The following is a 21,573-nucleotide window of genomic DNA, read 5'->3' on the forward strand; positions in this document are numbered from 1 at the left end:
CCTCTTTTTTTAAGTATAGTGTTTGAATAAGTTGTGTTTTGATTAACGGCATGTAGATTAATATGTCATATATGTTAAAAAGTGGAGATTTTTAAAAAATTGTTCGGGGGTGAGGACGTTGCTGGCTAGGCCAGCATTTATTGCCCATCTCTAATTGCCCCCAGAGGGCAGTTGCGAGTCACCACACATTGCTGTGGGTCTGGAGTCACATAGTCAGTCCATGTGACATTTTATAAATTCCTATTTTGGAAGTAGAACCAGTCTGACTGAAGATTGGAATGCATGCAGACTCTAACCTCGCACCTTTAATGCATTGTCTGAGCTGAGATGTCACCTTTTTATTTATAAAACCTTAAACTATCTCCAGGAATATGACTTTTAAGAAGTTCTGGGATTTACATATTAATGAATCAAAACCTGCAACCCATTCTAAAAGATGGCACACTTAAGAACAACCTAGATTTGTTCAATATATCGTATCAGTATATGATACTATAATCTTTTACTATCAATTCTTGTCCTATGATCCTGTCCCACTAGCTACCTGATGAAGGAGCAGCGTTCCAAAAGCTTATACTTTCAAAAGACCTGTTGGACTATAACCTGGTGTTGTGATTTTTAGCTTTATCAGAATAACCCTCTTCCCATCTCTTGTCCTTTTCTATTTTCCCTTAAATGCGTCTTTGCCTCAACTATATCTTATACTAATAACAACAAGAAATGGCGAAAGGACTCCATTCAGACTGTTGCTGTTGTAGGTCCAGGTCCTTTTGCAGTGCTTTGACAAAAAGTAGCTGTTTTTATTTGTCTCCATTTTATCTCTTTCTTTTATTCATATTTAAAGATTTTAGATGCTTTTCCACTTCCATGTTTTGTAGAGATTTCATCATTATTTCTGCTGATCTGACTGATCGACATTCCCTGAACATCTGTATCCCCCTTCTTAAATACAGGTGTGCTGTTACCTATCCATTAGTCATCTTGCAGTACACCTTTCTCTAATGAACTTTTGAGTCTGTTTAACAGTACGTCCCCAATCTATCACCTGGATTCTTTTCAAAATGTTTGCCTCTAGATTTGGGGTTTCATCTTCTTTGATTAGTTTACTTAATATTGCTTCTTTTCACTGTAAATGTGGTTACATCATTTCTTGACTTCCAATGTCATGTCTATCTGATCAACATTTTCTTTCTTTGCTGAAGCTAAATGGTTTAGTATTTCTGCTATTTCAGCACAGCCACCAGTGATTTTTTTTCTCTTGGCTATTTTGCTTCTCGTGGTTATGACTATGCAAAGAATATCACCTGCAAGAGTTGACAGATAATGTAACCACAGTTGCATAATAATTGCATAATTGTTGCTGGATTTTTTTTATTTCAAAAATATACTTTATTCATAAAATGATTTGATGGTCTGTACATTTGGTCATGCCATACATATGTCCACATTTACAAACACAGATTCAAATTTATCATTGTCATATACAGGTCTGTGCATTTCTCAATCTTATGCATATATTTGGCTGAGGCATCAGCGGAGCCCAAAAAACGTCCGCATGGGCCCCCTGTTCTTCTTTAGGCAGGCCGATCTTACACGGTGGTCTTTCCCCACCGCGCCTTGGTGGCTGCTGCCCCAAGCTTCAGCGCGTCCCTCAACACGTAGTCTTGGACCTTGGAATGTGCCAGTCTACAAGACTCAGTCAGGGTCAACTCCTTCACTTGGAAGATCAACAGGTTCCGGACCGCCCAGAGAGCATCCTTCACCGAGGTGATGATCCTCCAGGCGCAGTTAATGTTCGTCTCGGTGTGAGTCCCGGGAAACAGGCCGCAGAGTACGGAGTCCCGCGTCACGGCGCTGCTCGGGACGAACCTCGACAAGCACCACTGCATTCCTCTCCAGACTTCCTCTGCATAGGCACATTCCAGAAGGAGGTGTGTGACAGTCTCGTCCCCCCCGCAGCCACTTCGAGGGCAGTGTGCGGTGCGGCAGAGAGTCCGGGTGTGCATGAAGGATCTCACAGGCAGAGCCCTTCTCACCACCAGCCAAGCCACGTCTTGGTGCTTGTTGGAAAGTTCTGGCGATGAGGCATTCTGCCAAATGGCTTTGACAGTCTGCTCAGGGAACTGCTCGACAGGATCCGCCCTCTCCTTTCCCCAAAGGGTCTCAAGGACACTACGTGCTGACCACTTCCTGATGGACTTGTGGTCAAAGGTGTTTTTCCTCATAAATTTCTGCACGAAGGACAGGTGATACGGAACGGTCCAACTACTCGGAGCGTTCTGCGGCAGCGAGGCCAGGCCCATCCTTCGCAACACCGGGGACAGGTAGAACCTCAGTACGTAGTGACACTTGGTGTTTGCGTACCGGGGATCCACGCACAGCTTGATGCAGCCACACACAAAGGTGGCCATCAGGGTTAGGGTGGCATTGGGCGTGTTTTTTCCCCCATTGCACCGGTCTTTGTACATTGTGTCTCTTCGGACCATGCAATAGAGTAGGTTTTGGATAGGTGAGATTTGTGAAGTGCTTTCCTCACTTAATGAGGAGCAGACTTTAGAATCAAACCACTTTTCATCCAAAATTATTAAAAACGATGGTCTTGATTTTTTTTACAGCTACCCTTCAAGACTTTGAGTGGCAATGTTCAATGTCATTCTATTTATAACACATTCTGCATGGATTGTGTATTTGTGAATGGGGCCAGCAAAAGTGTAGCTAAATTAACCAGTCATAGAATCTTTACAGTGTGGAAACTGGTAATTTGGCCCATCAAGTCCACACCAACCTTCTGAAAAGCATCCCACCTTGACTCACCCTGCCCTGTATTTCTCATCACTAACATACCTAGCCTGCACATCCCTGGACACTGTGGGCAACTTAGCTTGGTCAAGCCACCTAACCTGAACATCTTTGGACTGTGGGAGGAAGACTGAATACCTGGAGGAAACCCACTCAAGCATGGGAAGAATGTGCAGGCTCCACACAGTCAGTTGCCCTGTCCCTGATGCTCTGAGGCAGTAGTACTAACCACTGAGTCACTGTGCCACCCAGTTGTATTGAACAATCTTCACTGAGATTATTAGACGTTAAAGCAGGATGGTATAAATTTGATTTAAATCCATTACAGAGAGCAAACAAAAAGAAGGAAAAACCGGTTGATTTAAAACAGAGATAAGAGCCAACCATTTTTAAAAAAAAATCCCCAACCTAATTCTGAGGGAATGTGACTCCATCTGATCATATTATCAGCGCCAAAGGGGTTAGATGGCAGTAATTATGATTATCTCACTGTTAGAATTCATTTAGACCCAAATGCACCAGCCATTTCCTGGATTGTTTAGTCAGTGTGTATAGCAGCTTGTGTAGTCTATCTAATGGTATTGTTACAATACGATCTGCAGAGGAGCAAGGTAATTTTGTTTAATTTGGGCCACACCTTCCAGATTTCAGCATCTGATTCAAGACCCACCTGCTCCTGGGGTATGTGATAAAATCGTGAACACGTTTTGTAAAATATCTCTGTTGATTCCGGGAATTGTTGTGAGTTTGGGAAGTTGCTGCACTAAATTGCTCCGTTGTAGTGTTGGCCTCGCCCTTCGTTGACTTCTCCACCTCCTGATGTTGCCCAGCTTGCTGTGTTCGCCCAGCCTCCTTGTCTGCCTTGGATTCCAGCATCTGCAGGTTTTTTGTGTCCCACCTTTAAATCTGAGGCAACGTTCGGGCCATTGGTTTTGGAAGCGTACCAAAACCAATATTGACCTGCTTTAGATCAAGAGGTATATAGGTGCCTTCTTGGAAGAACCTGTATTACTACTGAAAACTGCGCTTGTTAGTGAAGATATGTATAAGTAAGTGCCCCAGTATTGTAACTTTTGCTTGGTTTTTAGATAGAGCATGCCTGCAGCAAGCAAACTATCTATCTTAATTGAGCAGTGAGTCCCCTATTATTGAAGTAAACGCCTTATTCCATAGCAGTTTTATATTTGTGTGGTTATACTGTTTTATTTGAAAACATGTGTCAGTGACACTTGTCTTTGCAAACTTCAGAAGGGACAAATGGAATGACATGTTGCATCCTGTTCGGTGAAATTGGAACTGAACTGCAATTGATGTCATTTGGATAGGATGTAGTTATGATGTGAAGGTGACGTAATTGGACTGGGGTGGACAAGGTCAGAAGTCCAATGACACCAGCTTACAGTCCAATGTGTTTATTTGAAATCACAAGCTTTTAAAAAATGATCTCCGGGTAAAAGATACCCTCGGAAACAGTGACCATAACATGATAGAATTTAGCACTCGGTTTGAGAGGGCAGAACTTGGATTGGAAACAACTATGCTAAACTTAAATAAGGGTAACTGTAAAGGTATCAGGGTGGAGTTGTCTGGAATAGAGTGGAAAAGGGAGTTTAGCAGCAAAATGGTTCAGGAAATAGTTCCTGGCTCATGGCAAAGACATATTCCAGTGAGGAAGAATGATTCTTGGAGGGGGAATAAACCAGCCATGATTAACTACGAACGCTGAGGATAGCATCAGATTTTTTAAAAAACAGGTAAATTTTGGCAAAGATTAGTGATAAGAGAGAGGATTAGGAAAATTTTAAAATTGAACAAAAGACAACCAAAAAATAAAATTTGAGAGTAAACTTGCAAGTAATACCAAAATGGATGGCGAAAGCTGTTTTAAAAAGTCTAAAGGAAGAGAAAAGCCATTGTTAACAGAGGCACTTAGCGGATGAGGCTGAGGAAATAATAATGGAGGACCAGAAAAGAGTTGAATAAATACTTTGAATCAGTCTTCATCGTGGAACACACATATATCATCGCAAAATTTACTGAATATTCAAGGGGAAAAGGACAGAAAATAAATGCAACAACTATCACCAGAGAGAAAGAGAAACTAATGGGGATAAAGACTTATCTGATGGAATGCATCGTGAATATTAAACAAAGTAGGTACACAGATGGTGAGTATACTGATAGGAATCTTTAGGTTCTGGAAAAGCCCAAGAGGATTGGAAAACTGCCTATGATGCATCTTTATTTAGAAAGGGACGGGGACAAGAATCAGATAACTTTAGACCATTTAGTTTAATGTCAGTTAGAAAAATGTTAGAATCTGTTGCAAGGGATGTTATAGTAAAGCATTTAGAAATGCATAACATGATCAAACAGAGTCCGTATGCCTTCATGAAAGGGAATTCATGTCTGACAAACTTACCAGTATTCTTTGAGGATGCAATATTGCTATGTTTACAAAAGGTGTTTGCTAAGATACCACATATTATATATTTAATAAGATAAGAGCCCATGGTGTTGGAGGTATATATTAGCATGGATAAAGGATTGGGAAAGTCAGTGAGTTGGATAAGGGGGGCATTTTCTTGATAGCAACCTGTAACTACTGATGTGCTACATGGTTCAGTGCTGGAAACAGTTATTTAGAATACACATTAATATGACTTCAACGAGGAAAGTAAACGTACGATCACCAAGTTTGCAGATGACACAAAAATTCAGTGGGAAAGCAGGTGGTGAGGATGACTCAGACTGCGGAGGGTTTTGGACAGGTTAAACAGAACTTAGCAGATGGAATATAATGTGGGGAGATGTGAAGCTATGCAATTTTTCTCTGGAAGATTTGAAGAACTAAGTTATTTAAGTGGAGAAATACTGCAGAAAGTGACAAAACAGAGGGATTTGGGAGTCCTTGTCTATGAATCACAAAGCTAGCATCTAAGTTCAGCAACTAGTAGAGAAGGCAAATTAAATGTTGGCCTTTATTTCAATGGTGAATGAATGTAAAAATAGGGAGGTTTTGCTGAAATGATACAAGGCATTATTCAGACCACAGCTGGAAGGCTACAAACAGTATTCCCTTTTCCAAGGAAAGGTATACTGGCATTGGAAGCAGTCCAAAGAGGGTTTATGATTCCTGATGAAGGGCTTTTGCCCAAAATGTCTATTTTTCTGCTCCTCGGATGCTGCCTGACCTGCTGTGTTTTTCCAGCACCACTCTGATCTAAACTCTGGTTTCCAGCATCTGCAGTCCTCACTTTTGCCTACCAGGCATGGAGGGACTGTCTTATAAGGGAGGTTGAGTAGATTGAGTCTACTTGTTGCAATATAGGAGAATGATAGGCAATGTTATTGAAACATAAAAGATCCTTAGAAGACTTGACACTGTAAATGCGGGAAGGTTGTCACCCCTTGTGGGAGAGTCTAAGACCAGAGAGCATAGTCTCAGAATAAGGGGTTGTACATTTAAGACAGCGATGAGGAGAAACTTCTTCTCTGTGGAATTCTTTTCTAAAGTGAGCTTTCAAGGCTGGGTCATTAAGTATATTCTAGGCTGAGATAGATTTTTAATCAGGAAGGGAATCAAGAGTTATGGGGAAAAGGTAAGAAAATGGAGTTGAAGATTACACATAATGTCATTGAGTGGCAGAACAGATTCCATGGATGGAATGGCTTATTTTTACTTCAATGTCTTATGGTTTTACCAGTTTGGTTGGCCTAGAGGTTATTTCCAGTTCTGATGTCCCAAACCCCTTTTTTCGTCCTGACGACTTGTAAACCCTTACAAAAGCTCTCATAGGTTGGGGACTTAGCAGAAGGACAGGTAGATTTGTTAAGGTGAAGCTCTTCTTCTGAACTGGAAATTTAATTCTGATCTCAAACTGCTTATGGCTCCTTGTCTGTTTTCTCTGAATGTCATACAGGTTCAATTTGGTAAAAACTTCTAGCTAGACACTTAATTTCCAAGATGTTATGTGACTTATGTTACATCCTTCAGTTTCAGTTCCTATAACTCTTTGACCTCTTTAAAAAGAAACACACTTTTTCATAGAACTGAAGCTATATAATCTATATTACCTAACCTTATAGTCTAAATTCCCAAATAAATGATATATGTACCTTTTATATCATATACAGCGGTTTGTCAAGATTTCAAATGCATTGCCTGAAAGTGTGATGAGATGTGGGTTCAATGAAGACATTAAAGAGATAATTCAATTGTTATCTGAAAAGAAAGCATGTGCAGAATTATGAGGAGAAATTGAAGGAATGGCTTAAGGTAAATTGTTTCTTTAGAGAGCAAGGTGTGACAACCAGAGTGCTGGAGCAGTTCCATGATTCTGCAAGCTGCAACAAGCCACAATATACTTGTTGAAGGACATTTTTCAAAACCTCAATATTTTGATGCTTGAGTGACATGGAAAGTCACTCAGACTTGAATACAATTGGGACATTTGCTTTTATGTAGTCTTTTCACTCTATTATAATGATTATAGTTGATGGGATTAAGAGAATTACCAAGGTTGTTTGAGGGTCACTTCATGGGAAGTTTGGCAACTGTGCGGTTCTTTTCAGATTTTCTTGTTTTGAGGCTGCAGTGGCTAATAACATGGAAGATGTACTGACAAATGTACGCATTCATCCATCTGATTTTCACTCCTTTGAAAAATGATCAAGTTACTTGTTTGTTCTGTGATATGAAAGTGACGGCATGGTTTTAAGAAGTCATTTTTGTTTTGTATGCAATCCTCTGATTTCTCTTACTGCACTGTCATAGTGGCTGTGATGTAATGGTGCTTTTGTTTTTGAATCACAAAATGTTGACTGTTTTCTGGAGAACCACAAAGCCAACTTCAAAGGTCGTAAAAGTCTACTTTGTTCATCGTGGGACTAGTGAGCTACTGGAAAGTATGACTAGAAAAAGAAAAAAATACCTGCATGCGTGAATATGATTGTTTACTTGGCCCTATAGATGTCGGATTCTTTTTCAAATATATTAAAAAAATGATTCAGTGATTCTTTGTTCCTTCTCTTAAATTCTGACATAAATAGCAAAAGTTGGTGCTGGTACTGAGAAAGCCTTATTAATTCTGTTAATTACTGCAAGTTTCAAAAGATATGTTTCCTTTCAATCTAAGGTTTTGTTTAACGAATGTGGATTGAGCCAATAGATTATTATATTCCTTTTATCTTCCAGGTTGGATCCCGAGCACTGCAAAGTATGCTGTCGGCAAGAAAACAACTAAATGAAGAGGCAGTGAACCCGCAGTCTCCTGCCAAATTGAATCACATCATTAGTCAATAAGCTATTGCCTTCATTAAACTTTGATCATTGTACTATGGCTTGTAAATTTGGAACTTACAGTTTTCCTCAAAGATTGAAGCTGCTGCTAATTATTGTTAGTCTTGGCTCTATTCTTACTTGGATAGTAACTCACAATATCCAGGATCTCGTGTGGGAAGTAAATCCACAACCCTTGGAACAAAAAGTGCAACGATGGACTGGAGTTCAAATCGTATCAACAGGTCCACAAAAACCACAGCCAGTGACCCCAACTCCAACAAGTCTTCCACTGTGTGCTTTTCTATCACCTTACCTACGTAAGTATTAGGAAATTTTAATATATAGTATTTGGAAGAGGAAGAAGGTATTTGTGACCTTTTTTCATTGTGTGGTATTTACTTAAGTTCAGGTGACGAGCATTAGCTGTGGATTCACTTTCGTTCTTATATGTAGGGCAAGCAAAAAGATGCATGTGTGTATTTTTGAAAATATAAGTTGACATAAGTGTGTACCATGTCCAACAAGAGAATATCTAACCATTGCTGTTTGAATGTCAATGGCATTATATCGCTAAATTCCCCATTATTGACGTATTAGGGTTTAACCATTGATGAGACATTGAACTGAATCAGACACATAAATACTGTGGCTACTCTGAGGGTCAGAGGCTCGGAACATTGCAGGGATTAACTTTGGGAGACCGGTCTCCTAAAATCTGTCCACCATCTACAACACTTTAATGGAATATGCCTCACTTGCCTGAACGAGTACAGCTCTAATAACACTCAAGAAGCTTGACAAAGCAGCCCATTTGATTCGCATCCCATCCACTACCTTCAACATTCGCTGCCTTCACCACTGATGCATAGTGGCAGCAATGTGTACTAACCACAAGATGCTCTGCAACATCTCCAAAGAGGGTCCTTCAACAGCAGCTTCAAAACCTGTGATCTATACCATCTAGAAATACAAGGGAAGCAAATAAATGGACCACCTGCAAGTTCCCCTCCGACCCATGCATCATCCTGACTTGGAAATATATCATCTTCAGTGTTGCTGGGACTACATCCTAGAAATTGTGGGCATCCTATATCTCAAAGACCACAGAAGTTCAAGAAGTCAGCTTGCTGCCACTCTCCCTCTAGGGTGGTTAGGAATGGACATTAACTGTTAGCCTAGCTGCTGGCACTCTCATCCCTTGAATGGATTTTTTAAAAAATGTAAAAGTTAGGTTGCTTGCTTGTTCTTTAAGTTTTTGGAACTTTCAGAGCTTTAATGTAAAATGCTGACTCATTTATAGCAGTGAACATTGTGAGATAGTTAATATTCTCAGTGATTACTAAATTAATTGCATGAGGTAAGAATCACTTTTTTTCTCCCCTAGGTAAGGTTGAAGTAAGAGAAGTTCATGAACCAGGAATTAATCATTATTAAGAAAAGCTTGCCTTTACAGGTCACAAAAGGAAATATATAAATATGCCAATTAAGTCCTTTCATGTTATAGTTCCTCGTCATTTTCATTGTTGAGGTGGGTGTGTTACCCACTTAGTCACAGCTAATGCCATGAAGGTTGAGGGAGTTGCTTAATTGAGTTTTTTTTAAGTAAATAAAAGGAATTGTTAGAGTCAATATTGAGAAACTTGATTGTTTTGAATTATTCCCCTAGAACAAACAGGTAGAATTCTAAAATGAGAACCAGATCAATTGAGAGTAAATTCACACACTATATAGTGAAAAAGTGGATTTCTTTCCATTGCATCCCCTCCCCATCAATACCACTTAAAGCTGTGGATGCTGGGTCACTTGGACTTCTTGAGATAGATTTTTATGTTGGTCAAAAGAGTGAACTGAAGTGACGGAAGTGTTTCATTTTGCACATATCAGGACAAATGCAAGAATGCCAAATTTCTAACAATCACAAGTTACACGAAAGGGAAAGGGGATTTTTACTCATAATGGAGAATGATTCCTCCCTGATTCAAAAAAAGGTACAAGGCTTACACAAATTTCTTTTGTTTGCATTCATGTATAGGTACCTATTCTCTGTGTGGCTGTTCTAGCAAGAGTCAAAAAGACAATTAGTCCAGCCCATAATTCACTCAAATTTGTTTTTTGAGTAACAATAAGCTCTCAAACTTAGGAAGCACTTGCAAATTTAGCATTGTATTGTATCTAACAGTAGACATTTTATTTTGGGTTTTGCAAGTGCTAACTGGTTGAGTAAGGTCTATGCAGTGGCCATTTTGAACAGCTAAAGGCTGAGAGATTCAATTGCTGGGCATATGACCTATGTACTAATATTGCAACTTGCAAACCAATCGGCTCTATTTTATGCTCTAGTATAAATTGATGTGTGAGACATTCTGGGTGGCATGGACTGCAATGAGATGTGAGGAAGAATCCAGCAACAAGTACAGCAAGACTCATTGGGAGCAAGTTGCTCCATTTTGTTATGATTTTCTCTGGCAACATGTTGGGGGTTGGGAGGGAGGTGTTGGCAGGAAAGGCAATGAAACAAACTCCTTGCAGAATCAACTCGCCACTTGCACCAAATGACCTCCATGTTGAAAACCAGGCACCAACATCTCAGAGTACACTCGTGGGCACCAGCCACACACACAGACTATGTCCATGGACATTGGCAGCTACTGTGTGTCAGCGTCCTACCTTGAACTTACATCTCCGATTCATTTACAGGCTGCTTCTGCACTTCAGGTGTTACTGATTACTGTCGCATTACAGCAATGGTTATGTCACTGTGTACTTGGGATTGCACCCAGATCATGTTCAGGAACAGACTACATTTCGGGACTGTTTGCTTGTTCTCTTAGTGTTTACTCTCACTGTTTAACTTACAGTATCTTAGATTGCATTGCCTGTTTTTGTATGCTTTGACCCAGAGATACCAAGCTCATATAACAACTGTCTGGCCTTGATGTTTAGCACAGACAGAAAGCCCTGAAGCCTGTCATAGTTGTTTGTAGGACACAGTCAAGTCTAAGGAAGATAGCCTTCACTCACTTCCCCAACACATTAGGTCAAGGACAGGCTCTGATATCAGGCCAGGCCCTGCTTGGGGCAGTCAGAGTCTCATAATGGATGAGGAGCTGAATTGTGGATAGTACGTCATCCATCTTGACATTCTTCCCTATTTAGGGCTGTTTACTCAGAATAGGAAAGAGGCAGATGTTGCAGGAGGTGAAAGTGGTTGGCACAACTATTGCTGTGTGCACAGGTGGGGAGATGTACCAAATCAGCGCAGAGGGTGTACAAGGTTTGTGGTGCTATAACTTGGGGTGGATGAGATTCAGTTCTTTGGTTTTTGTTCTGAAAAGCTTTGGTAACCTGTTTTTCTTTTAAACAATGTTCAAGTTCTGTACTAATAAGCAATTTTTATTCGGTGACGATATCTGGGGTTATGATCAAATGTCATTAAGTGGATTGAGTTGCAGATCAGGCATTATCTAGTTGGAATAGGTTCAGATGGCTGCATAATCTACTCCAGTTCCTGTGTAGATTCCCAATTGTTCTAATGACGTAAGCCAGCATTCATGTAAATGGAATGCCTGCAGACATGCCAAATCTTAGCATTAAAAGGAAAAGATATTTTTGAAATTATGAAGTGTGAGAAGCACAACATTTGACCTTCCAAGAGTGTGTTGCATGGCTGCAATTGTTTCTAATAAAATTTGAGAACAATTACTGCTTAATTTTATTAAGGTGGAATGTTAAAGAAGATATGATTACTATCAAAAATATTGTTCCTTGTCTTGATTCCGTTTTTTTAAGGTGGTGCAACAGCATTAAAATTTGATGCACAATTAACCTTTGAAGAAGTTCAGAAAAGAAACCCAAAAGTGAAAGAAGGGAGGTGCAAACCGCAAGAATGTCATGCTCTTCAGCGTGTTGCTATACTGATTCCGTACAGGAACCGGGAAAGACATCTCCTGTACTTACTTGAGCATTTACATCCATTTCTACAGCGGCAGCTTCTGGATTATGGGATATATATTATTAATCAGGTACTGGATTACTCAGGCATACAGAGGAAGCTGAACTTTGATCGTCTTGTATTTATGCACCAATTTTATCCACATACTTTATGCTAGTATTAAATTATGCTTGCACGCTGAATGCATAAATGTTTTGTTATTGCTGGTAAATTAGTTGCTAACCAAAACTAAACAAGAGTTTTGCTTATCTTTGTTACCTTCCCTATCTCTTTCTCTTGTCTGTTTGTTTCTACATTTCTGGAATTGAGGGGCATCTGCGTATGTGCTTTCTTTCAATTTGTGTATTCTGTATCTCTGCCCTATCTCTGCTTAAATTTGCACTACTTTGTTACCCATTTTTGTTTTTTACTTCTTTCAGTCTTCCTCTTTATCCACTTCCACTTCTCTGTTATAAAGTAAAAAATAAGGTTATAGTCCAACAGGTTTATTTGCTTCCAAGTAAACCTGTTGGACTATAACCTGGTGTTGTGTGATTTTTAATTTTGTACACCCCAGTCCGACACCGGCATCTCCAAATCATCTCTGTTAGAAGAAACAGTAAGAGAATTCACACAAAACATCTCATCGTTGTCATTGCTGTCTTTCTCTTGCACATTTGCTCTTTTCTTTTGCTTTCTGGAAGATCAACTTCTTCTCTATGGACCTTGGCAACTTATCAGTTATTAGAGTAGTTCATATTCCAATCATCATCTTCTACATTTGTTACTTTAAAGTTCCTTTTATATCCATAAGACCATAGGAGTGGAAGTAAGGCCATTCAGCCCATCGAGTCCACTTTGCCATTTAATCATGGCTGATGGGCATTTCAACTCCACTTACCCGCACTCTCCCCATATCCCTTAAGTTCTTGGTCTCGCAAGAAATGATCTATCTCTGCTTTGAAGGCATTTCACATCCCAGCCTCCACTGTACTCCGTGGCAATGAATTCCACAGGCTCACCACTCTGTCATTTCCTCATTTCCATTCTAAATTGACTCCCCCTAATCTTAAGTCTGTGCCCATGGGTCCTAGTCTCCCCGACTAACAGAAACTACTTCCCAGTGTCCACCCTTCCTAAGCCATGAATTATCTTGTAAGTTTCTATTAGATCTCCCCTCAACCTTCTAAACTCTAATGAATATGATCCCAGGATCCCTAGCTGTTCATCGTACATTAGGCCTACCATTCCAGGGATCATCCTTGTGAATCTCCGCTGGACACGCTAACAACGTTTCAATGGAAACTTTTTCATGAGTACTGCGCCAGTTAACAGTGATGTGGGTTCATTGTATTTAATTCAAGGTGAAGTAATAATGTAGCCACTTAGAAGTAAAATATATAATGGAGTATTTTGAGCTGCAGTAAGTCTACTGCTCAAATTCAGCTTTTTATAAATGATATCATAAAGCTCAGTGTGTACTGTTGAGGCAGCTCAATATCAATCTCGCAATATTGAAAGGAGGTAAGATGCTTTCTGTGCAATTAGTGGGAAAATTGGAAGTTTTTATACATTTTAATGTACCTTTCCTGAAATAACCTGGCTGACAGAAACCTTTTCTTCATTCAGGCTGGTAATGGGGTGTTTAATCGAGCAAAGCTGTTGAATGTGGGCTTCTTGGAAGCACTGAAGGAATACCCCTGGGATTGTTTCATTTTCCATGATGTTGATCTTGTACCAGAAAATGACTTCAATCTGTACCATTGTGATCATGAACCAAAACACCTTGTTGTAGGCCGGAATTCCACTGGATACAGGTAGGTGCCATAGTTGAAGGTGATTTTTGACGTGTAGTTTGAAAGGTGTGTCACTTCGTTGTTATGTTGTACAATAATCCCAATAGGCTAGTGTGTTGACTTGGAGAAACCTCAGCTTAAAAAAAAGGCAAAATTTAGAGCACTCTGCCAGAGTTAATTTTCCAACTCTGATTTATCAAGCAAGAGAATGAAATCGTAAAAGAGCATTTCCTCCACACACACACACACACACACACACACTTGCATTTGAAGTTATGGGAGTGGTTGGAAATATTTAAGTCATTAACTTCCCATTTTCCAGAAGGTAGCATGTTGTTGATCATGGTTGGGCCATCAAATCCGTTAGGATGTATTGGAGGCAAGATAGAAAGAATTGCAGGCAAGGCCAGCATAGCTAGAGTTAGGTTGATTGTCAGGCGTACTCGCACGAGTACAGTGAAAAGTTTACAAGTCACCATTAATGGCGCCAGCTTAGATACAAAGGTACCTAGGTACAGAATCTTGGAGACAAAATCTTTGGAAAAACTATAAAAATAAAGAAATAAAACCTTCAGCATTACAGACCTTTGTGCCACCTTGGGGACAAAAGTACAAAATTATGGGAATAAATTAGAAAAGTGAAGAAATAAAAGTTCAGAATTGCAGTCCTGCCAACACCTAGTCTCCAGATTGCGCTGGGTGTCACTTTGAGGTTCTTGAGACCGGGAGTCTGTGATGATTTACTGTAAGCTCAAGGGCAGGAAGCAAGAAGAAAGAAGAAGAAAAAAATACGAAAGGAAATGAAATGGGTGGAGCAGAGGATCTCTGGCTGAGGAATCATACTATTCCTCCATCTTGAAATTTAGTTGGAACCAACTCTGAAATGAGTGGGAAGAATCCTAACTAACTAGATAAGGCTTTGTTTTTAATTGCTGGGCCTGTTGGATGGGGGCAATCCCTCATGTGCTCCTTGGTACGCTGCCCCGACCATGTTAACTCTCTGATATTGTTTGGTTGTAAAGATGATCAGCTGCGTTCAGTATAATTTCAGTTTAAATGGCATGCCAAGTGCGGACTGTCAGAATGTTTAAACCAGGGCACACCACCTACAGTGAGTTGTATCTCTGTTTTCACTTGTACCTCCTCTAGCTCATAATGTGTTCTTTCCAGAAGCTTGACATCAGCGAGAGATAAGCAAATAAACAATTCCCTGTGTCTCTGGTTAATGTAAGGGGGTTGAGGTAGACATTCTTTCTCCACTACCATCCATAAGCCCCCACTAGCAGAGGGGTCCCCAGGGTAACAGCCCAAGTTTGGTAGTAAGTAGCGTCACTGGATAAGACTGAAATGCCAGAGTTCAGTGGCAGTCAGCAACAAGAGGGAATATTCCTCCTCATTTGAGAGTCCATCCTTTTACACCTGCCCCACCACTCAACAGCTCCTGTATTGCATTCTACAAACTTCAACCAGAAAGGCATTTTTTCTTTTCTCCTCGTTTGCACACACATTCTCTTTTTACATACCTCTCTCTACCTTCTCCACATCTCACTCATTCCATCTTACTGCATCTCCAAGCCCATTGATTGTGACTGACCTGGTTGTAACCTTAAGTCCACTACTCCCAAACATTTGACTCCCATGTACGTCAAAAACCTCTCCACTCCGCTTTGACTGTAGTCAATGAAGCAGTCTCCATTGCTTCTGTGAATGCGACCTCCAAAGACTGACAATACTGAGAGAAGAAATGTATGCTGTCTCCATTGTTAATAGGAGATCCCTCTTTCCAGATTTCCCCAGAAAGAGAGCAATACTTGTACAATCAGTCCTTTCAAAATCTTTGCTGCATAAACTAACTTTTCTTCCTTCAGAACACCAATGAGTCTAGGCCCAATCTTCTTATGAGACTGGCCTTTCATCAGTCCACAGAAACTTCAATGTTATTTCTCTCCTTTAAGAAATGAAACCAAAACTGTACACAGTTATCCAGGTGTGAGCTCACCAGTTCCTTTTACAGCTGTAGTAAAATATCCTTTTGTACTCCTTCCTTTTTGCCTAGAGCACCAACCTGCCTTTACAACAGATCCCTCTGCACTGCAGCATTCTGCAGTCTCTCTTCATTTCAATGAATATTCTGTTTTTCTGTTATTTCTGCCAAAGCAGGCAATCTTACATTTTCCTATTTTATTTTCAATGCTCTACTTTCCTCACCAAATTTGTACATAAACTTCGCGCGTTGAGTAATTGCAATAAAAGTCATCCTTCCTCTATCCACCTTCCATACGAAAATACTCTTGATACTTTACTGTTGGCTCACCTTCGAAGGTGTTGCTGCTCTTGGCTTCTGGGAGCTGGGATGTGCTGCACTCCTCTCTGCTCCCATCATCTGGAAGAGTCTCCTTGACCTGTTTGCTAGTTCATTTACACAAATCAGAGGGGAGCTATAAATTAGCATGGATAGAGGATTACCCAACTAATCGAGGGTTTTGACAAAGGAGGCAATTTCAGGATGCTACATTGTATTTGGTAGAATGTGTCAGGAATCAGTGCTAGGGCCAGAACTATTAACAGTTTATAGTCACAATTTGGACCAGGAAAGTGACTGTACAATCATTAAGTTTGTTGCTTACACACAAATAGGTGGGAAGGCAAGTACTCAGGGTGGCTCAGTCTGCAGAAAGAAATAGTTGAATGTTTCATGTCTGATATGCCATCTTCAGAATTCTGAAGGTGTGTACTGGTTTTGAATGCTACGATGTAGCTAGTTTCAGGCTGAACCCTGTGTCCAGCTGTTTTTGACATTGAGGTGTGTTCACAGATCTAGGTGGATGGTAATTCTGCTCTTCTGGAGACAGTGTTGGGTTGTGTTTTCAAAAAAAACTTTGTATCCAACTATCATCAGAAGCCACAGTTAAAAAACTTGAGTGGATGTAAAGAGAGTGTGAGCAGGAACCCACCCAGGTTCTTGTTCCTTCAGTGTCTGGCTTGCTTGTCCTGATCTTCAAGGAAACCAGGTACTGAAATGTGCAAGGACTGGTTTGTGCTATGTGACCACCTCTTGCCAACTGGCCAGAGATCCAAATATGGTGACAGCCACTCTTTGGCAATTGTAATTTGATTAGATCATTTCTGAGATTTTCTGTTTCAACCAGGATCCCATTGTCCAAATGTTTGCATCTAACAGTTTCTCTCATCGAGTCAAACGAAACAGAAGGAGACCCTTCAGTCCAACCTGTCCATACCGACCAAGTTTCCCAAGCTAAACTAGTCCTATTTACCACGTTTGGCCCACATCCCCCTAAACCTGTCCTATTCATGGACCTGTCCAAATGTTGTAACTGTACCCGCATCTACCACTTCCTCTAGCAGTTCATTCCACACAGTAACCATCCTCTGTGTGTAAATGTTGCCCCTCAGGTCCCTTCTAAATCATTTCCCTCTCACCTTAAACCTATGCCCTCTAGTTTTGAGCTGCCCTACACCGGGGAAAAGACCTTTGCTATTCATCTCTTTTGTGCCCTGCATGATTTTATAAACCTCTAAAAGGTCACCCCTCAAACTCCCACACTCCAGGGATAATATTCCAGCCTATACAACCTTATAACTCAAACCCTCCATTTTCAGTAACAATTCTAGGTGAGTAATTTTCTGGACACTTCGCTAATGAGGTGTGAGATGATCCTCATTTGTCCGTTTTGAATGCTGTTATTGTTGGTGCGGTGTTGTCCCCACTGTAGTTGCTATTGTAATGTGCCATTATACATTTGACAACTGTACAGCCATCTTTGGCTCTGTCACTGGAGCCTAGCTTTTGGCTTTTTAAAAAAAACTTACTTGAAGGTTTCCAACAGGTAAATTGAGAAATATTTCTTTGTATAGCATGGCTTTTTAACAAACAGACCATCTTTAGCAGCTGATCCCACAGTGGATGGGATATCTAAGGCATATTGGAAATTGATTGAGAAGAGATAAACTACAGAAGGATTGATTTTGTCTTACTCTTCTAACTGTTGCCATGTTTGATTCTTACCTTAAAGCTATAAAGTAGGTGTTTGTTTTGTGCGGACAGTGTTTGTGTACGAGGAAATGTCACAATCCTCATCAGCATTTCGGTCCCTATTATTACTCGTTCAATTAGGGATCATATACTTGAAGTCATTTGGAGTGGGAAGCAATATTATGTTTAGTCATCAGTAGCTGGACAATTAATTTACTTAATAATAAACCAGATGTGATGGTTTACAATTGAATAAAAGTAACTACAGAGACCAGAAGAGGAGTCTAGCAGGGAAGATGGTGAAACAGCAAATTCTCAGGATAATTTGGAACGCACTGTAGACATTTATCACAAGGAAAGAGAAACATACTAAGGTTGAGGTAAACGTAGCTGATAAGGGAAGTCAGGGAAAGCATTAAAGCAAACGTAAAAGCATACAATGTGGTGAAAATTAGTGAGAAGCCAGCGGATTGATAAACCTTAAAAAGCAGCAGAGGATAATTTAAAAAGCAATAAGCACAGAAATGATGAAATACAAGGGTAAGCTAGCTAGTAAAATAATAGCATATTGCAGGAAATTTTTTAACATATATTAAAGGCAAGATAGAGGTCAGAGTGGACATTGGATCACTGGAAAATGAAGTCAAGAGAAGTTGTAATCTGGGGAACAAAGAAATGGGGGAGGACCTGAATAGGTACTTTGCATTTTCATGGTGAAAAAGCAGAAAGGTCTGAACGTGGATAAATCACTTGGACTAGAAGGGCTACACCTCAGAGTTTTGAAGAAAATAGCTGAGGAGATTATGAAGGCATTAATAGTGATCTTTCAAGAATCACTGAAATCAGGGAGGGTCCCAGAGGACTGGAAAATGGCTAAAGTAACCCCCTATTTTTTAGAAGGGAGGGAGACAGAAGATGGGAAATTATAGGCTGCTTATCTGACCTTGTTCATTGGTAAAATTTTAAGAGTCCAATTTAAGGATGAGATTGTGGAGTACTTAAAAATACATGGTTAAAAGGGCATAGTCAGCACAGCTTTGTCCAGGGGAGGTCATGTCTGATAAATCTATTCAAATTCTTTGAGGAGATAATGAGTAAGTTGTCAAAGGAGAGCCAATAGACGTAATCAGTTGGGTTTCCAGAAGACCTTTGACAAGGTGCCACACAGGAGGCTGCTAATGAGTCCACAGTGTTAGGGGAAGGGCACTGGCATGGTTAAAGGATTGGTTGACTGGCAGAAGGCAGAATGTAGAGATGGCAGATGGTGACTAGTGGAGTTCCGTAGGGATCAGTATTGGGACGACAACTATTTGTTATACATTAACAATCTGGATGAAGAAACTGAGATCATTGTTGCTACCATTTGCAGGTGATGCAAGGATAGGTGGATGGACCAGTATTGTTGAGGAAAGTGGGGAGGCTGCTTAATGGCTTAGACAGGCTAGGAGAGTGGACAAGTAGTGGCAGATGGAATACAATGTGGGAAAGTGTGAAGTTATGCATTTTGGTAGGAATGGGGAAGGTCTTTGGAAGTCTTGAGCACCAAGGAATGTAGGAGTCCAAGTTCAGGGTTCTCTTAACATGCAGGTTCAGTTGGCAGTTAGGAATGCAAATGCAGTGTTTGTTTTCATTTCACATGGGCCAGAATACAAGAGCAGGAAAGTGTTGTTGAGGCTGTGTAGGGCTCTGGTCAGACTGCATTGGAATACTGTGAGAGGCTTAGGCCTCATATCTAAGAGTAGAAGACCTAAGAGCCTCAGTGAAGGGATAACCCTTTCAAACTGAGACGCAAAGGAGTTTCTTCAGCCAGAGGGTGATTAATTTTTGGAACTTATTGCTGCAGAAGGCTGTGGAGGCCAATTTGTTGAGTGTACTCAAGCGAGACAGGTTTTTGATCAGAAAGGGGATCAAGGGTTACAGGGAGAAGGCAGGAGAATGATGTTGAGAGATTCTTCTTAATACACTTGTTATAACCTGAGGATAATCATTGTGATCATCTGGCAATAACTCTCAACATCGAGCTGATACAGGGGAGGTAGTTCTCTCTTTGCAACCCGTTGTGCCCATGTTATTTCTGCACTTGATCTATAGATTTCTAATATGCAGTTGAGCTGAATGATCTCCTTGCAAGAATATAACATGCACAATAAAATAACATTTACAAATTGCTATTATTTTTCCAAACGCAAGGTTGCGTTACAAAATGTACTTTGGTGGAGCGACCGCAATGACCAAGCAGCAATTCACTCGAGTCAATGGATTTTCCAATCGTTATTGGGGATGGGGTGGTGAGGATGATGACCTTCGCATAAGGTAAGTCAGTGCATAATATACATTTGACGAGAGCACGGTAACGGTTCCAGTATTTTGATAATTCCCACATCAGATCGTTCTCGGGTCACATTCAGTCAGGAACATTCTCTTAGCTTGGTTATGTTAGCTGTTCTCCACCTATTATGTTCAGATCTCATCAGGTATCTAAAATGAGAGGGTTTGTAATATTAAAGAGGTTGCGATCTGAGTGTTATCCTTTTGCTCATGGGATGTGGGTGCTGTTGGCTGGACCAGCATTTATTGCTGATCCCTAGTTGCCCTCGCAAAGGTGGTTGTGAGTTGTCTTGAATCGCTGAAGTTCATGTACTGTAGGTTGACCCACAATACTGTAGGTCGACCATTTTTGCAAATAGCAAATGCATTAAGTGACCACATAATGTATTTTAGTGGTGTTGGTTAAGAGAAAAATGAGGAAGCTTTCTGCTTTTTCGCCTCTATGTAGCCTTCTGACTCAACATTGAGTTCAACTCACTTTCTTTGCCTTGCATTGGTTAAATAAACACAACTCTGTATAAGTTGTGGATGCTACTAGTAAAGGATTTAGCCTTGCGAAAGTTCTTGCTCATTGACAAATCAAAATCAATTTAATGTTCTGTGCCTCTTTAATTTTACCAAAAATTAGTTTTATAACATGGTTATGTTTTGAGATTGTGTTTTTAATCTATGGGTAAAAATTGAGGTATGGAGGGGTCTTGACATTCAGTTCTGAATTCTGCTGACCATAAGCCTGGGTGGTTTGAAGATTAAAGTGGTGTCTGGTTTTTTTCCGCATTGGGAAGAAGATGCAAGGTGTACAAAGGCAGAAGCATCTGTGCCAATGTGTGGGTAGACTGCAAGCTTCCAAATCCCAGGAGAATGTTAGATTGTGAATAACTTTGTAAATAACTTTTACATTTGTAACCAAGCTATCCAAAAAGTAAACAAAATAACAAGGGCCAATGGTTGTAAGGTTGAGTAAGTATCAGACTGCGGTACTGGGTTCAAGCAGTTTGGGTTTAGTTTAGAACAAGCTAGCTGGACTAACCATCATTGTCAAACAGGATTAAATTCTGTTCAGGGTTTGTTAAACCCTAGTTAACTGAAGGACTCCTGGAATAGTTAAATTGACTAGAGAGAGTCTAGATGCAAGTCTCCAGAGCTAAATATTCAAGGTGCTTGCTCTTTCAAGTTAACAATGTTAATGTGTTGAATTTTGGAGTCTGCAACTGTGGGATGGCGGAAGGAGGTTTGAAGGGAAAGCCTTATCGGGTGTAAATGCAAAGACAGTAGAAAAGTGGTATTAGATAAACTAATGCAACTAAAGACAGATAAGACCCCTGGCCCTGATGGCTTGCATTTAAAGACCAACAGAGATAGTGGATGCATTGTTTGTAATTTTCCAAAAATCCTTGGATTCTGGAATTTAATACAGGAGATAGGTAGGTTTGTGATTGAT

The 21,573-nt window shown here is 40.3% G+C and overlaps 1 protein-coding gene across 4 annotated transcripts in view; it reads left to right on the forward strand.

Moving 5' to 3' along the window:
* The window catches only part of b4galt4 (UDP-Gal:betaGlcNAc beta 1,4- galactosyltransferase, polypeptide 4), a 78,985-nt gene that overhangs the window by 13,007 nt on the left and 44,405 nt on the right, over positions 1 to 21,573 (forward strand). For all 4 annotated transcript variants that reach the window (XM_072584917.1, XM_072584918.1, XM_072584916.1 and 1 more), the window contains exons 2-5: positions 7,997 to 8,400; positions 11,873 to 12,105; positions 13,644 to 13,831; positions 19,995 to 20,117. In XM_072584917.1, coding sequence (XP_072441018.1) covers positions 8,139 to 8,400; positions 11,873 to 12,105; positions 13,644 to 13,831; positions 19,995 to 20,117 — 806 coding nt within the window. In that variant the 5' untranslated portion in view covers positions 7,997 to 8,138. The remainder of the gene's footprint in view (positions 1 to 7,996; positions 8,401 to 11,872; positions 12,106 to 13,643; positions 13,832 to 19,994; positions 20,118 to 21,573) is intronic.

Source organism: Chiloscyllium punctatum, chromosome 15 (assembly GCF_047496795.1).
Source record: "Chiloscyllium punctatum isolate Juve2018m chromosome 15, sChiPun1.3, whole genome shotgun sequence".
NCBI lineage: Eukaryota > Metazoa > Chordata > Chondrichthyes > Orectolobiformes > Hemiscylliidae > Chiloscyllium > Chiloscyllium punctatum.